This window comes from Acinonyx jubatus, chromosome A2 (genome assembly GCF_027475565.1).
Source record: "Acinonyx jubatus isolate Ajub_Pintada_27869175 chromosome A2, VMU_Ajub_asm_v1.0, whole genome shotgun sequence".
NCBI lineage: Eukaryota > Metazoa > Chordata > Mammalia > Carnivora > Felidae > Acinonyx > Acinonyx jubatus.
In genome coordinates this window covers 28003187-28024489 of record NC_069383.1, presented here as the reverse complement: position 1 = coordinate 28024489, position 21303 = coordinate 28003187, and the positions used below count along the sequence as shown (strand labels likewise).

Sequence of the window (21303 nt, the reverse complement as noted above, 5' to 3'; positions counted from 1 at the left end):
TCTGATGAAAATAAATTTTACATTTTTTTATAGTACTTAGAATCCTGTATTCTGAAATTTAGTAGTGCTTTCATTTTTTTTAATGTTTATTTATTTTTTGAGAGAGAAAGACACAGAGCACGAGCAGGGAAGGGGCAGAGACAGAGGGAGACACAGAATCCGAAGCAGGCTCCAGGCTCTGAGCTGTCAGCACAGAGCCCTACATGGGGCTCGAGCCCACGAACCATGAGATCATGACCTGAGCTGAAAATGGACGCTTAACCCACCGAGCCACCCAGACACCCCTAGTAGTGCTTTTGAATAAATTCAGTTCTATAAAATTATTGCTTATGAGCTTCTTAAAAATGGACATGGTACCTTTAAACTGGGTCTCTTTCGTTTTTCCCTTATGCCCAACAGAATTCCCAAGAAGGCTTTAACAACCGTAAAATGCTAACAGATGTTTCTGCTTAAAAGAGTTGAATCAATTTGTTATGAAATACCTTGTTTCCTTAGAATAAACACACACACCAGAGAACTGCCATGAGGGTTGGGCCAATGACTGGAATTTGTTCAGTAAAACGCTCAACCTCTTTTCACTTGTAGATCCATTGATTAAAGACTCTAACATGCAGTGTTGGATCATAAGCTCCCAATTTAGCAATTATTAATTAGCAATTATTAAGTTCAAAGCACCATTTACTGAGCATAGAATTTCTAAAGTTGGAAAAAGCCTTAGAGATCTTCCTATGTAATCCCATCATTTTAGAGATAAAGAAACCACTACACAGAGACACTAAATCACAAAACCCGAAACTAGCTCTCCTGACCCCGACTACAACTGTTTAATTCTTTATCATTGCTTAGAACTCATTACAGAGACAGTGTTATAATCTTGTATTTTGTCATCTGTACTAATGTGCCTAGGTCTGGTGTATCACAAATATACTGTTCCTGATTCCTGAGCATTTACGTTTTTAAAGGAGACACACTTAAGTTAGCTGGTTATCTCAGTTGGTTAGAGCATGGTACTAATACAGTAGATAAAATCAGTTGTGTGCATTTCCTGTAGATCGTGATAATTAAAATCATGTACAAAAACTCAATATAAGTTAAACGTTTGGGTTTTTTGAAGTACACCACTAGGATAAATATGGCTTATTTTTCTTTCTCTGGTAGGTTTGTACCACTGAGTGATCAAAACAGAAAACTTGTGGAAGCCATAAAACAAGGTAAAATGGGTGTATTGCCTAGAATGGGGCAGGTTGAAGAATTCACGTTGCCAAGACAGAGATTTGTTACCAGCCGGTATGTTTAATTTAGGTCACATTCTTGAGCTCCAGGAATATGTGAAGTATAAACATGCATTGGATGAAGCTGATGAAAAAGGATGGTTTCCATTGCATGAAGCTGTGGTTCAACCCATTCAACAAATACTTGAAGTTGTTCTGGATGGTAAGAGAACATAAAATCTCTTTGACCCAACAGAAGCAAAAGAAGTTATGAGTGATCCCATAACTTCCCATAACATAAAAAGCAAAAAGAAAGAGCAGAATAAAAGATAATTTTGTACATGGGAAAGAGAATACCCATGTTTTACACTCAGAATTAAGAACCAACACATTTTGTGAGCTTCTGTTTTCGCCCTTTGAATCCTTCTATGAATGTGATAAAGTTGGCACAAAGATGTGGTTGTAACCTAAAAGTAATAAAAGCTTGTATATATCATGAATTAATTGATCTAAATATAAAACATTTTGCTTTTGGGAGTCAGCATTTAATTTTTCATCTTGAACTATGTCTTGAGTTAACAGTTTTCAAAAGATCATTATCATGCACAAGTATATTTACAATATTTTGTACTTATATTGCATTAATTTTTTCATGGTGGAAACATGAATCAGTATCACAGTGAATCGACTTCACGGTTAAGTGAATTGACAGAGGGTTAAGTATTAATAATTTTGATGTTCTAACATAATATTTGTCACATCTAGGCAAATTTATTTTATTATTATTCTTTTAATGTTTATTTCTTTGAGAGAGAGAGAGAGAGAGAGAGAGAGAGCACGAGCAGGGGAGGGGAAGAGAGAGAGCGAGACACAGAATCCAAAGCAGGCTCTAGGCTCTGAGCTGTCAGTACAGCAGGGCTCCAGTTCATAAACTGCGAGATCATGACCTGAGCCAAAGTCAGGTGCTTAACCAACTGAGCCATCCAGGCACCCCTCCGCAACTTTTTAAATGTCTTGTAAGTGCCCTGTCTTTCAACCCTCAAGGGTGCTCCCTCGTTCTGTGCTCTAGGAGGCAATCCTTGCTGCTTGATAATTGACTATCCAGCCAGCCAGCCAGAAGAAAATAGATAGCTCAACGGAGAGACAAATAGATGTAGAAGCTGATGATAAACATGGTATTTCTTTTCTAACATTTTCTGACAGTATTCAGATACATTCTCATTCTGACATTCACAGATTTTATTTGACAAAAATCAGTTTCAGGTGCAATTTAAATAATAATACAAAGGACCAGGGAGTTATTTTACAATTTATATTTAAAGAAAAAGAATATACAATCCACTAAAAAAATAAAAACAACCTTGGAACACAGATGTTGGTTTTCTAGCTGTCGAGTACATGCTCATCTATGTACACTCACCAGCATTTGATAAACTTTAATCACATCTTTTAATCTTTCCTTGTCATCAGTTGACTTTGTCTAATCCGAAGTATGTAATGTTGAATTACTCTGATCTTTGTAATATCCTTTAAGATTTTTAACTTTATACAATACTTTCATATCTCAGCATCCTACCAGACACTCTGGGAGTTCAAGACCTCTGAAGGAGAAACACCCTTGACTTTGGCAGTCAAAGCTGGTCTGGTGGAAAATGTAAGAACTTTACTAGAAAAGGGAGTGTGGCCAAACACCAAAAACGACAAAGGAGAGACGCCACTTCTGATTGGTAAATGATCTTCTTTTCTAGAACTTTCATAGTTTGATGAATATTTAATAAGTATTTATTGGAAACCACTATGTATTGAAGTTATGTGACCTCATCTCCTTCTCTTCCCTGAGCTCCTCCCCTAACACCCATCTCATCTGCCTTATGATTTTGTTTTTTTAATCCTACAAAGAGGTCCAATGTGAAAGATCCTTCAGCACCAACTAAGTGCTGGGTCCAATCCTGGAGTTTTGTGAAGCCAGAAGTGCCAGTCCTTTTTTTTTTTTTTTTTTTTTTAATGTGTATTGATTTTTGAGAGAGACAGAACGTGAGTGGGACAGGGCAGAGAGGAAGACACAGAATCCGAAGCAGGCTACAGGCTCTGGGCTGTCAGCACAGAGCCCCATACAGGGCTCAAACTCAGGAACCATGAGATCATGACCTGAGCCAAAGTCGGACACTCAACCAACTGAGCCACCCAGGTGCCCTGAGCAGTGCCAGTTCTAAAGGAATATTCTCTAGGTGGTGGTCAGTTGTAAGTAAGGTTGCATGTGCAGCAGATAGCAAGAAGAAAGAAGAAGAAAGAGGGTTGGAAAGAGAGATTGAAGGTCCACATCAGAACAATGAAGCGTCAGCAGATTCTGATCACATAGATGCAGCAGTGGGCACCTATGAAGGGGTTCACAACTATGACACAAGGAATGATGGTAAACCTAAAGCTGTCATTTGTCAGTTTCTTCTCAGTCTGTGCATCCTGCTATTTCTGTTGACCAATAAAAATTGGCAAGTCTGTTTGTAAAAGTGAGATGAGATTAACTACAAATGACCAGAGATAACATTTCCTGTCATGTAGAGTTGTGGAATTTGTTACAATAACTGATGCTTTTTAGAAGTAAACCAAAACTCTCATCCTGGGCAGGTTCTATACATATGAAATAGCATATTCACCTATGGTTACATCACCACTATTAATGTGATCTGTATTATTTTTAAAGGCACTTGCCATGGGGTATTTGCAATGACATCCATGTATGTGTTGTTGTTGCTATAAATAATTCTATAAATATCTGTAGATCTTTAATTTCTGCAAAAAAAAAAAAAAAAGCACACACCTTTCCAGAGTTTGTATACTGCCTTATTTTGCAAATGTAGAATTATTCTCTACTTGCTATCCTCAATTCACTTATATAAAGCACAGCTAAGTCATGATTATCCCTCATTTGATTTCTCTTTGCTTTTAATGCTTACAACAGAGCATTCAGTATTTATATATATTTCAAAGTTGCATGTGTTAGTTTCTCTACTCCAGAAATATCTGAAGTATGGGAAAGGAAGTTGATCATTATGTTATCAGAGTCAAAATAGAATTAACATTCGGAAATAATGTTAAAAGCTAAATGGTAAGGGGCGCCTGGGTGGCTCAGTCAGTTGAGCGTCCGTCCACCTTCAGTTCAGGTCATGATCTCATGGTTCATTGGTTTGAGCCCCACGCCAGCTCTGTGCTTATAGCTCAGAGCCTGGAGTTGGCTTCAGATACTGTGTCCCCCTCTCTCTCTGCCCCTCCCCCACTTGCACTCTGTCTCTCAAAAATGAATAAACATTTAAAAAAATTTTTTAAAGATAAATGGTAATTTCAAAGAGAAGACAAAAGTCTCAGGAAGGAACTTTTCTGAAGGTGTTCATTTATGTCCCCATCATCCACATACCTGGGGAAAAATTTTTTTCTTGGGTTACCTTCTCCCAGGACCTTCTTGGTGGAACCCATGTCAAGTATTTTTAGGTTCTATAGGAAAACGGATCATCTGTGGCACCTTCCCAGTTTTCTTTTTGACTCTGTAGGCTACTTTGAAATTTGCTACTCATAGTCCATTAACTTACAAAGGGAGAGATAAGAGAAAAATATGTTGTTCTTTTTATTTTTATGTGTAATGTCATTTTTAGTTTTCTTAGCCTGATGGCATTGTCTTTGTCTTTATTACAGAATATGCTTAGATGGCAAAAAAAAAAAAATCACTTTAGGTCTCTCCAGGGCCCTTCTTTGCTATCAGCCATCGGGCCCTTACTTGTGGTACTTTGATGTCTTACAGTCCATCACATGGTTACTTGCTGAGGGTTAGATATCTAATTTGTGATCATCTGACACTTAATGAGGGTATTTTGTGCTCACACTCCTTCTTTGCCCACTCCTCTGAAGTTGGTGTCACCTTTCTCTAGTTGGATAGCCACGAGATTGTCCTGGCCAGCAGGGTCCAGGGGATAGAGGAAGCCCGGGGAACCATGGGGCACAACATCTCAGTTCTGCTGCCCTTCTTGTCCCACATCCTCATGTCATTTACAGCTCAGTTAATTTTATTTCAGACACTGTCTTTCTCACAAATCAATACGCATCCTCTTCACTCCATCTCCTCTTTCAGTCTGCCCATCCTTGTCAAGAAGCCTCAGAAAAATATCTCTTCTCTAATTTGTATGTCTTAGGAGTCACAAGATAAATCACTGCTGATAATAAAAAAAAAAATTACATGAGCAAAACATGCATATCAAGAAAAAGAAAGAAAATGACAGAAATTTGGGCACCTGGGTGGCTCAGTTGGTTAATCATCTGACTCTTAGTTCCTGCTCAGGTCATGATCTCACAGTTTGTGAGTTCAAGCCCCACATCAGGCTCTGCACTGACAGCTGGGAACCTACCTGTGATTCTCTCTCTCTCCCTCTCTTTCTCTGACTCTCTCCATGCATGCACGCTCTCTCTCTCTCAAAATAAATAAATAAACATAAAAAAGAGAAAATTACAGAAATTTAAGGTTAAAAGGAATAGTGCCAGCAAACTATAAAGTGTTTAAATGTGCCTATAATCTATGCAAGTCTCTAATTCCCTAACTTTTCAACTGAAGTTTGTTTCTTTAAGCATTATTGTTGAAGATATATGTATATTTTTTGCTATATGTTATCTTAAGCTTTATTTTACTTAGTTGTGTTAGACAAATACTGTGCCTTATTAGTTTTCATTATTTCAGCCATTTATTGGTTAAGAATGTCTTCATGGGTTAGTTTGGGAGGTGTTCCCATGACTTCCATTATTATTCCTATTCAAAATAAAATAAATTATTAGTTCCAAAACAGTTAAACTGCAAGTAAAGTTTTATTTTTAAAATTATGTTAAGCTGAATATGGCCTGTCTATGATATTTTCATGAAAAAAGACTAATATCTATAATCAACATGTTTTCTGGGTCAGACAAAAGGAAAACAGATCGCAATGGAAGAGTTTCATTATTTGAATTCATTTTTTTTCTAGAAAAAATGTAACAGGAGCAAGAAGATAAATGAGGACACATACCTCTTAGTTCATTTAACTTATTGATGTTTTCTCTGCAATGACACCAGCTAGGATGAGGTAATTCACTATAATTAGAGCTGCCAGCGGCAGGTGGGTGATTCAGAGAAAGGCATTTGTCAACAGACTCTAGTGAGCAGGAGAAAAACTGAAATCTCACCACAGTGACGGCTTGCCTGCCTCCAAATTAAGTCTTCATCCTCTTGTCATGCCTTTGAGGGCCCTTTCCCTTGCTTTGGCCTGAGATGCTTTCTGTATTCTGCCCCCTTGCTCCCCAAGATGTTCTATGTGCCCCCCACCCCCATCTCGTCCTGTATTTCCCAGCAAAGACCTGGACTTTGAGTCTCTCTTCAAATGGAAGACAATATAGGCTTCTTCCCTAAATTGTCAATTGCATGAGTGAGAACCAAGTCCATCTTTTCCCCGTTGTCCACAGGATCCGGCAGTGCCTCTCATATAGCCAGAGCATATCAACTGAATGAATGAATGAATGAATGAACAAATGAGTGAGTGAATGTAATTGTATTTACCTCCATTTGCAGGGAGTAGCACTCGTCCTTCTCTGTTTCTTACTAAGATTTGACTTACTGATAAGAGACATTACGTCTTCCAGAATTATTTATACCTAAATTGGGACAATCTCTTAAATAATCCAAAGCCGAGTTGGGGGAAATTTTACCTGTAATTTCATCTATTAGAAACAAGCAGAGGGGGAGAGCGACATACAATCTAGTGAATCCCCTACACTGCAGTACATTAGCTATCATAGACTTCACCTATTTAGAACATTGGACCTACCTGGATTCTAGACCTTCTCGTTGCTAACCTCCCATTAAGACCACAGGAAAGAGAAGTTCATTTAATACGTGCTGCTATCTTTGGTGGAGGAAAAAAAATGTTTCTGGGGGGTGATGAGGGGACTTGATAAATATTATTCACACATGTGGCTCCAGGATCCTAGAAGTGATGAAATTATATTAATAATAATAGTTATAATTTATTGAGCTCCTAGTATATACTAAGCATTTCCATACATTATTTAATTTATACAACCCAACAGAGGATGTTATTTTCATTTCACTTATTTTCATTTTCTAAAGTTTAGAAAGAGTATACATAACATCCTATTTTAGAGATGCGCATGATTTCCATGAAAGTCTTATCCTCCTCAGACCAGGGTCTTGAAAAGACATCATCTTGGGTGTGAGAAATAGAAGGAGTATGAAAACTACAATATTTTCTTATAGAAGAAGAAGGAATAGGTAATATCTATTTTGGCATTAAATTTAGTAGTTAGGGGCACTTGGGTGGCTCACTCAGTTAAGCATCCGACTTTGGCTCAGGTTATGATCTCATGGTTGGGGAGTTCGAGCCCAGCATCGTGCTGTTTGCTGTCAGCACAGAGCCCTTTTTGGATCGTCTTTCTCCCTCTCTCTCTGCCCCTCCCCTGCTTGTTCTCTCTCTCTCTCTCTCAAAAGTAAATAAACATTTTTAAAAATTAAAAAATAAATTTAATAACGTTTCATACCATCTAAAGTATCCATGCCAATATGCCTACTGTTGACGTTCTTTTTGAAATCATCCTCCAGCTGTAAAAAAGGGCTCCTACGACATGGTGTTCACTCTGCTTAAACACAATGCCAGCCTTGACCAGCCCTGCATCAAGCGATGGTCAGCAATGCATGAAGCGGCCAAACAAGGCCGCAAGGATATCATAGCGCTGCTACTAAACCACGGAGGCAATGTCCACTTGAGAGACGGATTTGGAGTCACGCCGTTAGGTGTTGCTGCTGAGTATGGTCACTGTGATGTGTTGGAACACCTAATCCACAGAGGTATCTGAAAAGGAATTGCACATTCTTGCTGTTTCTCCTGTCCCTCAATTTCCTTTTCTCCATTCCTCATTGCCTCCCCTTTCTCTCCTGAATGTAACTGGGCCTCAAGCTTTTGTACCCAGCTCCTCGAGAAACCTCTTGAAATCCCCTCTTCCACAACTTAATTACTCCCTATACATCATGACCTACGAATCCGCCTACCCTTACTAAAACTTCTGGTCCTCAGTTTCCTCCTTTGTAAATAAAGGCTAGGGCCATATGCTCCCCCAAGGATCCTCTATGGAGAAAAAACTAACATTTTTGAGCCCCCCTCCCAACAACACAACCTCGTTTAATTATCGTATGAACCCTATGAAATAAGCGATATTTTACAGAGGAGGAGACAGATATTCGTAGAAGTAAGTAGCTTGCCCCAGACTCTCTCAGTCTACAGCGGAGCCAGAATTCAAACACTTCTTTCTCCCACATCATGATTCCTGGTCCTAATGTCACTTCGGACTCCTAGTCCGAATGTTATGCGGTTTGTGTTCTTTGATAATATTTTGTCTCATTTCTCTTCTGAGCTCCTTAAGGTATTCTTATTTTTTCATTTTAGGATCTTCTGCTGGGTCACACACAGCACATAGAGGGCAGTTGTTGAAATGGAATAGAGTGTTAACATTGCCTTTAAATTTGAAAGGCTAACTACTCCTTTTCTTGGGAGCACTTGTCTACCTTGTAAATTGACTTCTTGATTTCTCATGCAAAGATTTTCTAATAAAATGAAACACGCATGCATAATTGTTTATTGAAAATACTGAGAACACAGCTGTTCTTAATCTTATACTTTTAATTTTTTAAGTCCTAGCCAGAAAGGAAAACAGCAGGTTATTATTAAGGCGACTGTCATGACAATTTCAAGATAACTCCAGTTATCATTATGCCATATGTTTTATATTGCCAGGTGGTGATGTGTTTGCTTTGGCGGATGATGGGGCTTCAGTATTGTTTGAGGCAGCAGGAGGGGGCAATCCTGACTGCATTTCCCTCCTGCTGGAATATGGAGGAAGTGGAAATGTACCCAACAGAGCAGGGCATCTTCCAATACACCGAGCTGCCTACGAGGGACATTATCTGTGAGTAATAAATCATAAGAGGATCATTTTAAGTTGAAATATACAAAATTGTATGTACAGTAGAATCTCAAGTCTTATCTATTTAATACCTCCCAAAATCTGAAAAGAAAAAGACACACTGTTCACAAGTTTTGGGTACATAAATATTTGTTTGATTTTTCCCTTTCTTTTTATATTCTGGTACTTTTCTAGAATTTCCACATTCAACTTATACCACTTTTATAATCAAAAATTTTTCTTTTAGAAGGAAGTAAGTTATAACTGAGAATTCTGCACAAACCACTTAAATATGCCTTTCTGTTTTGTTTTGTTTTTCAATGTGTTTAACAAAAAGCTACATGGTTTCTAAAACTTTTGCCTTTGACAAAGGACTTTGTGACAATGCCACCAGTATTACTCTAATTTTTATTAATACCTACAAGTATTATGATATAATGTCAAATTTATCCTTGAATAGAGAAGTTTCACCATAAGTTCAGATTTCTTTATTCTTGGGGTGGGGGGAAGGTCGGATAGATTTTTAAATCACAAAATGTGCCACAATCAACACATCAATAGAAATCTACAATCACTATATTAAACCACCCACCATAAGAGGATGGCTTTAGGAGATTAAATATATTTTATAAGTTCAAAAACTTTGAAATCATTAGGCTTTAGAGCATTCAGTGGCCACATTGGCTAAGTGGCCAATGACACATAATTGACGCTAAGTGACATGTTGTTAAAGTTACCTGGATTTACTCCCAGTGTTCATAAATTCACACATGGTAGCTCTGAATTAGGCACAAGAGATCAAGTTATCCTTGCTGTGGCTCTCATGTGTGTCTAGTTGTTCAGGCAAGTGTGAAATTCACAACTGTTTATCACAGGTTGTTAGAAACCTAAGCTGTGGCGAGTTATCCCCATTGGACTAATAAAGGGTGATGGACTAATAAAGACTCTTTTTTTGTGGCTATTAATTCAATTGCAAGCTATATGGAGGGAGGCAGGATGTGCGTGGCCACTACTGAAGCATAGACTGCTCAGGAAGCAGTGAGAGAGAAGTAACAAATGAGAATTCAAAAGGCCTGGACTCTAGTCCTTGCTCCACATCCAGCTGTGTGACCTTGGACAAGTCATTTCACCTCTCCAGACTTCCTGTTGCTCTTCCGTTAAATGAGGGGTTGGACTAAGCAATGTTCAAGGTCACGTCCTATGACTCCATAATTCTCATGGTCAAGATTATGAAGTGTTCTTCTATGGGGTCAGATGAGCTAACCTCTTATATTTTTTTCATTACATAGCTTTGGTTGTTTATAAATATTATGTTGTTCCAAAGAGAATTGGAAGATGGAGAGGGTTCCTAAGGAACCACAACTCTAGGACCAAACATAGGACATTGAGCATGTTGCCCAGGAATATTTAGAATGGGAAACTAAAAACAAAACTGAATTACACTAAACTAAGCAGTAAGCCAGTGGGCAAAGGTTAAATGTTAAATGTTTTGTATGAGGTTATCTAGAGAAAGTAAAAGAAGTTAAACAGGCTGCATTCACTTGTCTAGTGAGGAATCTGGTTTATTGAAATTCTTCGTTTTCTTCATGCCATGTGGATATTTGACTTTTTTTTTTAGTGCGCTGAAGTATCTTATCCCAATAACATCCAAAAATGCAATCCAGAAAAGTGGGCTAACACCAATTCACTCAGCAGCAGATGGACAAAATGTACAGTGCCTAGAGCTGCTTATTGAAAATGGCTTTGATGTCAATACCCTGCTTGCTGACCACATTTCCGAGAGCTATGATGATGAGCGGAAGACTGCGCTCTATTTTGCCGTTTCTAACAATGATATCCAGTGCACAGAAGTCCTTCTGGCTGCAGGTGCAGACCCAAACCTAGATCCCCTCAACTGTCTACTCGTGGCAGTGAGGGCCAATAACCATGAAATTGTCCGGCTGCTTCTCTCCCACGGAGCTAACGTCAATTGTTATTTTATGCGTGTGAATGACACACGTTTCCCCAGTGCCATTCAATATGCCCTAAATGACGAGGTAATGCTGAGGCTGTTGCTGAATAATGGCTATCAAGTGGAGATGTGCTTTGACTGCATGCATGGGAACATCTTTGGAAATTCATTTGTGTGGTCAGAGATAGAAGAAGAGGTACTACCGGGGTGGACATCTTGTGTAATAAAAGATAACCCGGTGAGTTACATCCTTTTCTTCTTCCTACTGGGTCATCATCCTAACTTTTGCTCACTTAGGGATATCACAAGAAAAGAAAAATCCACTCTTGTATTTTTCTTATTCTTGAATTCTTTTTGGCAATAATATGGGGAGATAAGCATAAAACTAGTCAAAAAAGATTAATTATTTTTCTTGAATTGGAAACTGAATGTAGACAAAAATGAAAATGTATGCAATTAATAATTTATGTGTATGTGGTCGAATATGGGAGATGGAAACATGGAGAGAAGAATCATGGAAAGCCACCTGATTCTTCCATGCTCTTGACTGCAATCACATCAAAGTCATGCACATAGCTTCAGGGCTCATAGTTTCCTAGGTGCAAGTAAACAATTTCTTTTTCTTTTTTGTTCATTACAAGGAGGGTACTTGTATTTTCCATAAGAAGACAATAGTAATTTTTCATAGCAAAATTGAGTGCTTATGTATATAGTATATTAAATGTACTACTAAATTAAATTTTATCAATTCTCTCAGTTCTGTGAGTTTATTACAGTTCCTTGGATGAAACACTTGGTAGGCAGCGTTATTCGTGTATTAATTGATTACATGGATTATATCCCTCTGTGTGCTAAACTGAAGTCTGCACTACAAGTACAGAGAGAATGGCCAGAAATCCGTCAAATACTAGGTAAAAAAAAAAAAAAAAGTTTTGCCTATAATTTTTTTTATGAAGAATGTATACAGGGGAAGTTTCTTAATGTCATATTTGATACTTTTTCTGTGCTACTTTGTTTTCAGAATTATCCAGGTGTTTAAAAATCATCCTTAATACTTCCTCTGATAAGGATGCTAAGTACTGGCTTTTCCTAACAGTTTCCAAATCTTTAATTGTATAATGAGTAATACTATAACTATATTAACATTTGACAAACATATTAAAAAAAAACTTCTATAAGACTATAAGATACATAGACTCATCTCCATGTGGGCAGGCATCTGTTTTGTTTGTTTTTGTATTCTCAAGACTTGGCATGATACCTAGTGAGTAGTAAATAATAAATACCAAGTAAATGGATGAATGGAATGAATTAGAGTTAGCCTTTTTGATATGCTCTCTCTCAGGTCTTTATTGACAAATTCCTATCAAAAGTTTGCCTTATAGGCTGGCTATTTTGTATTCTCTAGGTTAAAGTTTAGTTTATAATAAAAGTGAGTCATATTATAAATACGAACTAAGACTAAGGGCAATTACAAAACAGTTTGGACCGTATAAATTCTTTTTTCTTTTTTACATGTTAAGTAATTCTGAAGCTCATTAATGTTTGCAAACCAATATTTTATTTATTTTATTTTATTTTATTTTATTTTATTTTATTTTATTTTATTTTATTTATTTTATAAGCTCTATGCCCTACATGGGGCTTGAACTCATGATCCCAAGATCAAGAGTTACATGCCCCACCAACTGAGCCAGCCAGGCCCCCCTGGACCCTATAAATTCTTGAAACTGACCTGTTAAGTCTCCCTTTCTGAACCACAGCCCACATTGGGAATAAAATCAAAATCAAGCAGGACAGAGCCATGAGAAACTCCAGACAAAAGGAGGGGCAGCAAACAGAACCAAGAAACCTCAGGAGCAAGCCACTATTTTAGATCGTTGCAAGAAGACAACAGAATAGGAAGTTCTGTAAAGTCAGAAGAGCTACCTTAGACCAAGCATCCTTCTAAAACTTCAGGAAAACTAATGTCACGTCAAAATGAGCAACAGAAAATTATCACAGTCAAGTTTCATATAAATTTATTATAAGAAAAAATAGGAAGAGGAACAGACTAATATCCTCACAGACAAGAAAGCACACTAGAAAAGCACACCCTCAGGACAGATGAAAACTAAAAACTTAATTTCAAAATGGGCTAAACAGTGTAAGGAAAATGCTATAAGACACAAAAGAACCACACAAGTTCTGAATTACAAAACTTCAGAAATGAGATAACAACTAAGGAAGGAACTTGACATAAAAAGAAAAAAATAATTTCTTTTTTTAAAAAATTAATTTCAAATATAAGGCTGAACCAGTATGAAGTCAAGAACTAATAAGGCAACAGATAATACCTTCAGAGAAACAGAAGTTGGAACAGAAGAAAAACTTTTAAATAAAATAGAAATAAAGGAATAAACCAAAGCATTTGAAATGCAGCGACAGATATTAAAGACAGGCAATAAAGAGTAAAGAAAGGAATAATAGGGTTCCTTGAAAAGGAAAACCAACAAATCTCCTGTTTGAGGGAACAGAACAAATACAAAAACCTATATTACAAAAAAAAAATCTGTGATGAAAAGACAAAACCACAAATTACTATATTCTTTGGTCATGTAGGCAAAAACAATGGACTTACGGGGGAAAAATCAGATTCTGTCAGGTAATATTGTTCCTCTGATCGCCTTCTGAAGAATCCACTAGGAAACGAGCTTCAGACAAACCAAAATGAGAAGAGGTAATGACATAAGGACTAGTACTGAGCATTAGACAGAATACCAAGACTAACTGCTATTTAAAAGAGAGAAGATACAATATGTAGGGTTGCATGGCCAGATAATGTGGGTATGACACAACTATTTTAAAACAGAGAGAGCAGGGGTGCCTGGATGGCACAGTCAGTTGAGTGTCCGACTTCGGCTCAGGTTATGATTTCATGGTTCATGAGTTCAAGCCTCGCGTTGGGCTCTGGGCTGACATCTCAGAGCCTGGAGCCTGCTTTGGATTCTTTGTCTCCCACTCCCTCTGCCCCTCACCCACTCACACTCTGTCTCTGTCTCTGTCTCTGTCTCTCTCTCAAAAATAAATAAACATTAGAAATAAATAAAATGAAGAGAGCACACACAAAAACAGTTTTTTAAGGTTTTATTTTTAAGTAATCTCTACACCCTATGTGAGGCTTGAACTAACCCCGAGACAAGGAGTTACATACTCCACTGACCAGGCCAGCCAGGCGCCCCTACACAAAAACATTCTTTAAAGATATCAAATTATATGATGGTGGCATAATAACAGAACTAATGTTATTTGAGAATGAGAGATGCATTTAGTAAGTGAATGATTGTGGGATATTCTAACTCTATTATTCTTTGTATCATTGAGAACCAGTTTATTTGTGTGGAAGGAAGGAAATACAGATGTAATATGTTAAAAAAAAACAAACATCTTTTAGCTTGACCTTGAATTGGAAGAATCAATATGAACTCAAGCTATTTTACCTGGGGTGTGTGTGTGTGTGTGTGTGTGTGTGTGTGTGTGTGTGTGTGTGTCTACAAAAAAAGGCTTAGAAATAAAGACAGACTGAGTAGCAATGAACATCCCCAGTACCCAGACTGTGGTCTTGAAATATCGTTTCCTAGAAAAAGAAATGGATGATTTCAGGTCTCAGGAAGCAGTGTGCAAGACAAGTCTGGGATATGTGTCATTCCACATTGCAAACGAGCCCACAAAGCCTACAAGAGCATGCCAAAAGAATTCAGGAGCCAACTTGAAGAGGCTCCTACTGGCCAAAGATGGGACAATTAAGCTTCCAAAGGGTAATTATATCAATAAGTTGAAATCAATTAAATATGCTTAAGTATGATATTTTAAAAATTGATCAACTTCAGATGATAAGAAAATCAATTCATTATCTTGAAAGCTTATAAAGGAAAAGATCTAAGCATTTATTCTGTCTTACCTATGTGATTTGTGTCACTGGTAACCAAAAAGTAGAGGAGAAAAAGCGTCTCTTTATACAAGTATTCCAAATAATAAATGAAAAAGAAATGATAAAACTAGATGTCACCATTTTGCAACCCCCAGTCAGCTAATGGATGTGGTCACTGAGCATCAGCTGTTCCTATTATCTCATTATGTGGCCCTTGATGAAAGAACACAACACCAGCTATAGTTTTTCCCAAGAGATCAAACCTGAGTCTGCTCAAGTCTCTGCATCCAGCTATCAATTTGCCAGAACCAGAAATGGAGGTGAAGCACGGAGCTGCACCATGAAAATGCAATCAGCAAAATTTAGGCTGTGGGAAACTGCTGGGCTTTTTGGTTCTTAAAAGATTAAATGAAGGGAAGAGAAGGGGATGGAAAGAAGAGGATGGATTAAAAGAGATTTAAAGGTCATATCAAATTTTTAAAAAATATTGCCAATACAATAGCACAGGGATGGCACACTTCGATGATGAAGCTCTAAAGGAAGTGATTACGGGGGCACCTGGCTGGCTCAGTCGGTGGAGTGTGCGACTCTTGATCTCGGGGTTGTAAGTTCGAGCCCCATGTTGGGTGCAGAGGTTACTTTAAAAAATAAATAAAAAATAAAGGAAGTGATTACCACAAAAGTCAGAATAGTGGTAACTTATAGGGGAGGAATGAATGAAGATTGCAATGGGTTATGGAGGAAATTATGGGGCAGCTGGGGAAATTCTATTCACGACCTGGGGGGTGATTAAACATATTCATCTCATAATCACTGATAATGACTCATAAAGCTATACATGTGTGTAGTTACTTATATTTTATTTTTACAATAAAGAGGTTAAAACATTTTGGAGACTGTAAGGAAAAAAAAAAAAACCCAAAGTCTTAAATACCTTAATTACCCAAGGTTAAAGACCTGGAAAACAAAGCAAAGATTTGAACCCTTGTCTGTCTTCCCTCAAACCAGTCTCTCCAACACTGCTGTGTTTCCTGTCATAGGCAGAACAGAGTTCGCTTCTAACTGCTAATTAATTGTCCATGTGTTTTTATTACAAAAGAATAACAATTCTGCTGACTTTAGAAAGGAAATCTAAGGAGGAAGAAGACCAAGGTGGTGTTTTGTTGTTTCAGTCATACATTAACGTAGCTGGAGTGGAAGTCAGTTGAATGCTGTGAGCGTGGTTAACCACTGGATGTCAGGATTCCTCCAGACATATGTGAGGCGGTGTCTTTGTTAAAGAAGAAAATAAAATGCAATTTTTTTTTTAAATGGACTTATTTTGCCTATTTGGGTAATAATAATTATGGCTTCATAGTTTTTGAAAAACACTGTTTTAATTTTTTGAGAAGGTAATCACAAAGGTAATAGAAATATGATGTCTTTTATTCCTGAACTGAGTGATAGTTCACATTATGAATGGTTACAAAGTACCAAGCAGTTTTCTAATACTCTACATAAATTAATTTGATCTTCAAACAACACTATGAGGTAGGTCCCATTGTTATCCACATTTCACAGGTGACAATACTGAGATCACAGAGGTCAAGTTCAAAGTCATACAGATACCAAGTGGCAGAGCCAGGATTTAAATCTATGTCAACCGTCCAAAGCCCACAACTAACACCATGTACTCCACTGCCCTTTCATTAGCTCATACTGCTGGGATAATGTATCAGTGTTGTAATATAGATAAAGAGTTGAAAATAAAGACTAATATCAGATATTTAAGTGATGTTAGATTAAAAAAAAAAAAAACAAAGTGTTTAAGTATCAGAAACTGAAACAAACCTGAGATTGAATTATATATACATGGAATCATTTCATCATGAGCTCGATCTCACGACAGTGAGGTCATGACCTGAGCCGAAATCAAGAGTTGTACGCTTACCCAACTGAACCACTCAGGTGCAGCATTTGCTTTCTTAAGCCAATTCCATTCATTCATTTAACATGCCCTGGCTCAACATCCACTATGAGCCAGACTGTCTTCCTGACACTGAAACAAGCTAAGTGTCTTCATGGAGACTGTATTCTGGAGCAGTGGCCTGGGATGCTTAATTACACTTTGAATTTCTTTTAAAATCGCCAGCTGCTAAATGTATACATATCTGACTTTTAGAATGACACTATTAATGTTATTCTAAACCAGAATGTAACTTACAAGTCAATCCACGATACTGTTTTTATTTTTTGCTTGTTTTTTCCCCATCATTTTAGAGAACCCTTGCTCGTTAAAGCATTTGTGTCGGTTAAAAATTCGAAGACTTATGGGTCTCCAACGACTCTGCCAGCCAGCCTCAATGGAGAAGCTCCCTCTACCACCAACCATTCGAAGATATATATTATTTAAAGAGTATGATCTCTATGGACAAGAGCTAAAATTGCCATAATTTAAAAAATAATATTTTCAAATGTGATTTTAAAAGTATTTTAAAATGGGAGTCCTTCAGAATTTCTTGGAATCATTTTATATTCTTAAATGTATTTAAATCCATTAACAATTTTATAATGATCATGTGTTCTTATGGGGACACGGTATTTTACATCTTTAGAAACCTTTACGTTGTGATTTTTTTAAGCTGGTCAGTACTTTGTACGTGAATTTCTGTTAATTATCTTCACTTCCAACAAGTCTTCAACTTCTCCCTATCAAGTGTCTCCTACCATATACGTCTCTCCTGTGTTTATAAAACAAACAAACAACCACTTTCTCAAACCCACATCTCCAGCCAGTTGCTGGCTCTTTCCTTTCTTTTATACCCATACTGCATAAAAGAGCTCCTTCCTGCCTGCAGATGCACACTCTATAATCTGGCTTGGGCTCCCTCCACTGCCTTTCGCAAGGTCTTTAACAACTGCCTTGTTGCTAATTTCAAAGGGCATTCTTCAGTCCTTTCAACGGATTCCCGCAGCATCTGGCACTGCCGTCTGCTCTCTCCGTAAAATGGTTTTCTCTTAGCTTTCAAGACACCTTGCTCTCTTGGCTCTCCTCCCACCTCCCTGGCCGGCCACTTTGTCTCTGGCTTCTTTCTGTGTTGTTTATCTGCTGACAACGCGTTAGTATGTCCTAAGCCCTGTTTCGGTCTTATGCTGTGTTTTCTGGGAGAAATGTCATCCACATCTAGAGTTTTAATAACTAACCATATGCTATTAACTTAGAAGATTTATATTTGAAGTTCAACTCTTTCTCTCATGCTCTGTAAACAAGTATTCTAATGGACTTTTAAAGACAGAGGCACCTCAATTCCTCCACAAAAGTGCTCTTTTCCTACATCCTCTAGCTCAGTAAAGCCCAATTATCATCAGCTCAGTTTACTTAGGAAAAACCTGAACATCAGCCTTGACCATCCCATTTTTCTTACCCAATATAACAAATCACCAATTCCTGGTAAGTTTGTCCTTTGAAGACATCTTCTTCTACTCAGTCTTACTGATTTGGCCCTAATTCTAGGTATTCTCTCCTTTCTCGTGGGATACTATAGTGCTATCTAAATGGCCTTGCCTTCCTGCTGTCTTGTTCCGTCCAACATACATTCTACACACAACATCCCAGAACAATCTATTACAAATCTAAATAGAGTTTCACTCTCCTGCTTAAAATCATTCCCATTGCTTTTAGGATAAAGTCTAGAGTTCCAGGACTTCCTGGCCCTTCCTGTTTGAAATCCCTGCCTTCCTCCTCAGTCTTATCTCTTGACTTCTTCCTTACCCCTCTCCTTTAACCATATTAAACACCTTTTAAAAGTTTATTGTTTGAACAGTGATTCCCAGATTTTTAGATTTTACATACCTGCAGTTTTAATTTTGCTAATTAAAAAAATAAGGTCCTCTATTTTTAAAAAATTTATCATCTACTATCACTGTCATTTTATAAAAGAGGAGCCATTTTAACGCCAGGAAATCAGTCGGCCTTAAACACAATTATTAAAATTGAATGACTTTAGCTTTTAAAAGATTTAACACACTGCCTTCATTTCCTTGTTGATGGGTGAAAATTCACTGTGGCCCAACAAATACCTAAGGTCCTTTGTCTGGGAACCACTGTTGTAGAAATGGACTATGCTCTCTTATGCCTTGGCGTCTTTGCTTTTTTCTCTCTCTGTGCCTAGAATCTCTTTTCATTTCCTTCTTCCCCTCTCACCCCTTGTCCTAAGGTCTCAGCTTAGACGATCCTTCCTGTAGGATGGAGGGCCACAGCACAGCACTTTGCAGGCTGTATTAGAGGTGCCTCTGTTCACATCTGTCTGCCCCACTAGACTGGAAGCTCTATGAGAGGAGGGCCTATGTCTGTTTTGTTTTCCAACGTTTACTTAGAGCCAAACACATTCCCTACAGCGCAGAGAACGTTTGATAATTATTCGTTGAGTATATTGAATAAGTAGGTTTTAGTATAAGACCCAGACAAAAATAATCCGTGACCTCATCACTATCATGGTAAAATGATAGTTTTGAGTCTCTGAATTGGTTATGTAACCTTAATCATGTAATTATCGAGATTTGTTTTTCTTAGATTTTAATAATATGTTTTTCTTATATTTATGTTTGTCTTTGGAGTTACTGTATTCTTTCAATAGTAATACCTGATTGGTTTGTGAATTTTTCAAGTTGTATTTAGCTTTAGTTATCTTTCAAAGAGAAATAAGCCTGAAAAAAAACCCTGTGCGACTAGAGCTATAGTTTTAACCTCCTGTATTCCCCAGGGGATATATTTTATATAAATTAAAATGTAATTTATTTATTTATTTAATTCAAACTATAATCTTTTGTGTATAGTATTGCATGATTCCATTTTTCTCCTAGTTGTGACTAAATGCATTGTTACTTGCAAGCATTGCTCTTAATCAATAAAAACTAATACTGGGGATGTAAGTCTGCTTTATATTTCAGATATTCAGTAAACTAAAGCACTGACATTTCTTTAATGTATTCTTGTGTAAATACATTCAAAATACTTCGGATATTAAATAAACTCTAGTATAAGAAAGCCGTGACATCTTCTTTAGTGCATTTTATGTAACATATTCACAAAATATTTGAATGTAAAGATGGCATATGTTATAGGTTTTGCAAGTGGTTCTTTTGGTACTTGTACAGCAGGAGAAAGATGTATCCTATGAAACTGACACAATTGCTGTATCCAATTTTTTTTTTTCTTACGTTTTGAAGTTGCCTAGCTGTGCTTTTGTTTTTGAGTGGCCTGGGTGGTAAGGGGAACTAATTTCTATCTAATTAGGACTCTGTTTCTCCTAGGATATGTCACTTTATCTGGAAGAGGGCAACAGCTGCTTCTCCCTGCTGAGGCTTAAGAGAAGCCAAACATTCTACAGTGGTGCCTGTTGAACCACTGTGGAATTGACATGATAGAGTTTTGATGACATCGCCCCATGCTGCCAAGATGTACATGGTTGTTTTGGTCACTGTGGATTTTGTTTTGTATTCTACAGGGAGCCTGGAGGGAAAGGAGCAGCTCTGATCTCTCATTTGAGTGTGTTTTCTTTAGTTTCTCAGTAGGCAATCCTTGAAGAGTATTTCCATTTCTGACTTAAAATAATTGTATGAGCACATGGAAACCAAGTGCTTGCTGAAGAATGTGGTTCAGTCATTTTCGCTGGTCACAGGACATGTTTCTAGGCAATAGGATGACCGCGTAAAAGACGTGAGAAGGATTGCATTCATGTTGTACAGCAGATATTCATAGGTAACCCTCCCTTTGATGCAGGCTTTCAAAAAATCCGTATCTGTAGGTCAGACAGCATGGAGACTACAAAACAAAAAAAAATGGGGTCTTTTATGACACAGAGAACACGCTTTAGCCTCTTGCCCCACATTCCGATCCACGTTTTGGTTTCAAGTCACATTACTCTCATGCGTATAGTCACCTTCCAAATCAGAAGTTACTAAGGACATGTAAAAACTCTAAGCTGCTTCAAGTTTCTTGTGGGTCAAAATGAAACACTGCATGCATATATCTATACTTACATACAAACAGTACATATATATGACATATACACATATGATATACACACATAGATACATACATACATATGTCGTAGTGTGGGATTTTAACAGTGCCATATGTGCAGAGTTAAGAATATATACTTTGTAATCCCACAAACCTCATTTTGAACCAGGCTCCACCAATTATTAGCTGCTTGATTTTGAACAAGCCATGAGATAAGTATATAAACACTACACCTAACCTA

General features: G+C 37.5%; 1 protein-coding gene across 4 annotated transcripts in view; it reads left to right on the top strand.

The window, feature by feature from the left end:
• ASB15 (ankyrin repeat and SOCS box containing 15) overlaps positions 1 to 20091 on the top strand; it is a 60149-nt gene extending 40058 nt beyond the window's left edge. For 2 of the 4 annotated variants that reach the window (XM_027075385.2, XM_015067298.3), the window contains 8 exons: positions 1159 to 1211; positions 1303 to 1434; positions 2780 to 2938; positions 7840 to 8085; positions 9029 to 9200; positions 10816 to 11386; positions 11906 to 12059; positions 17318 to 20091. In XM_027075385.2, the coding sequence (XP_026931186.1) occupies positions 1159 to 1211; positions 1303 to 1434; positions 2780 to 2938; positions 7840 to 8085; positions 9029 to 9200; positions 10816 to 11386; positions 11906 to 12059; positions 17318 to 17490 (1660 nt within the window). In that variant the 3' untranslated portion in view covers positions 17491 to 20091. The other 2 variants (XM_015067301.3, XM_053218150.1) reach the window with 2 other exon arrangements.
• The last annotated feature ends 1212 nt before the right edge of the window (positions 20092 to 21303 follow it).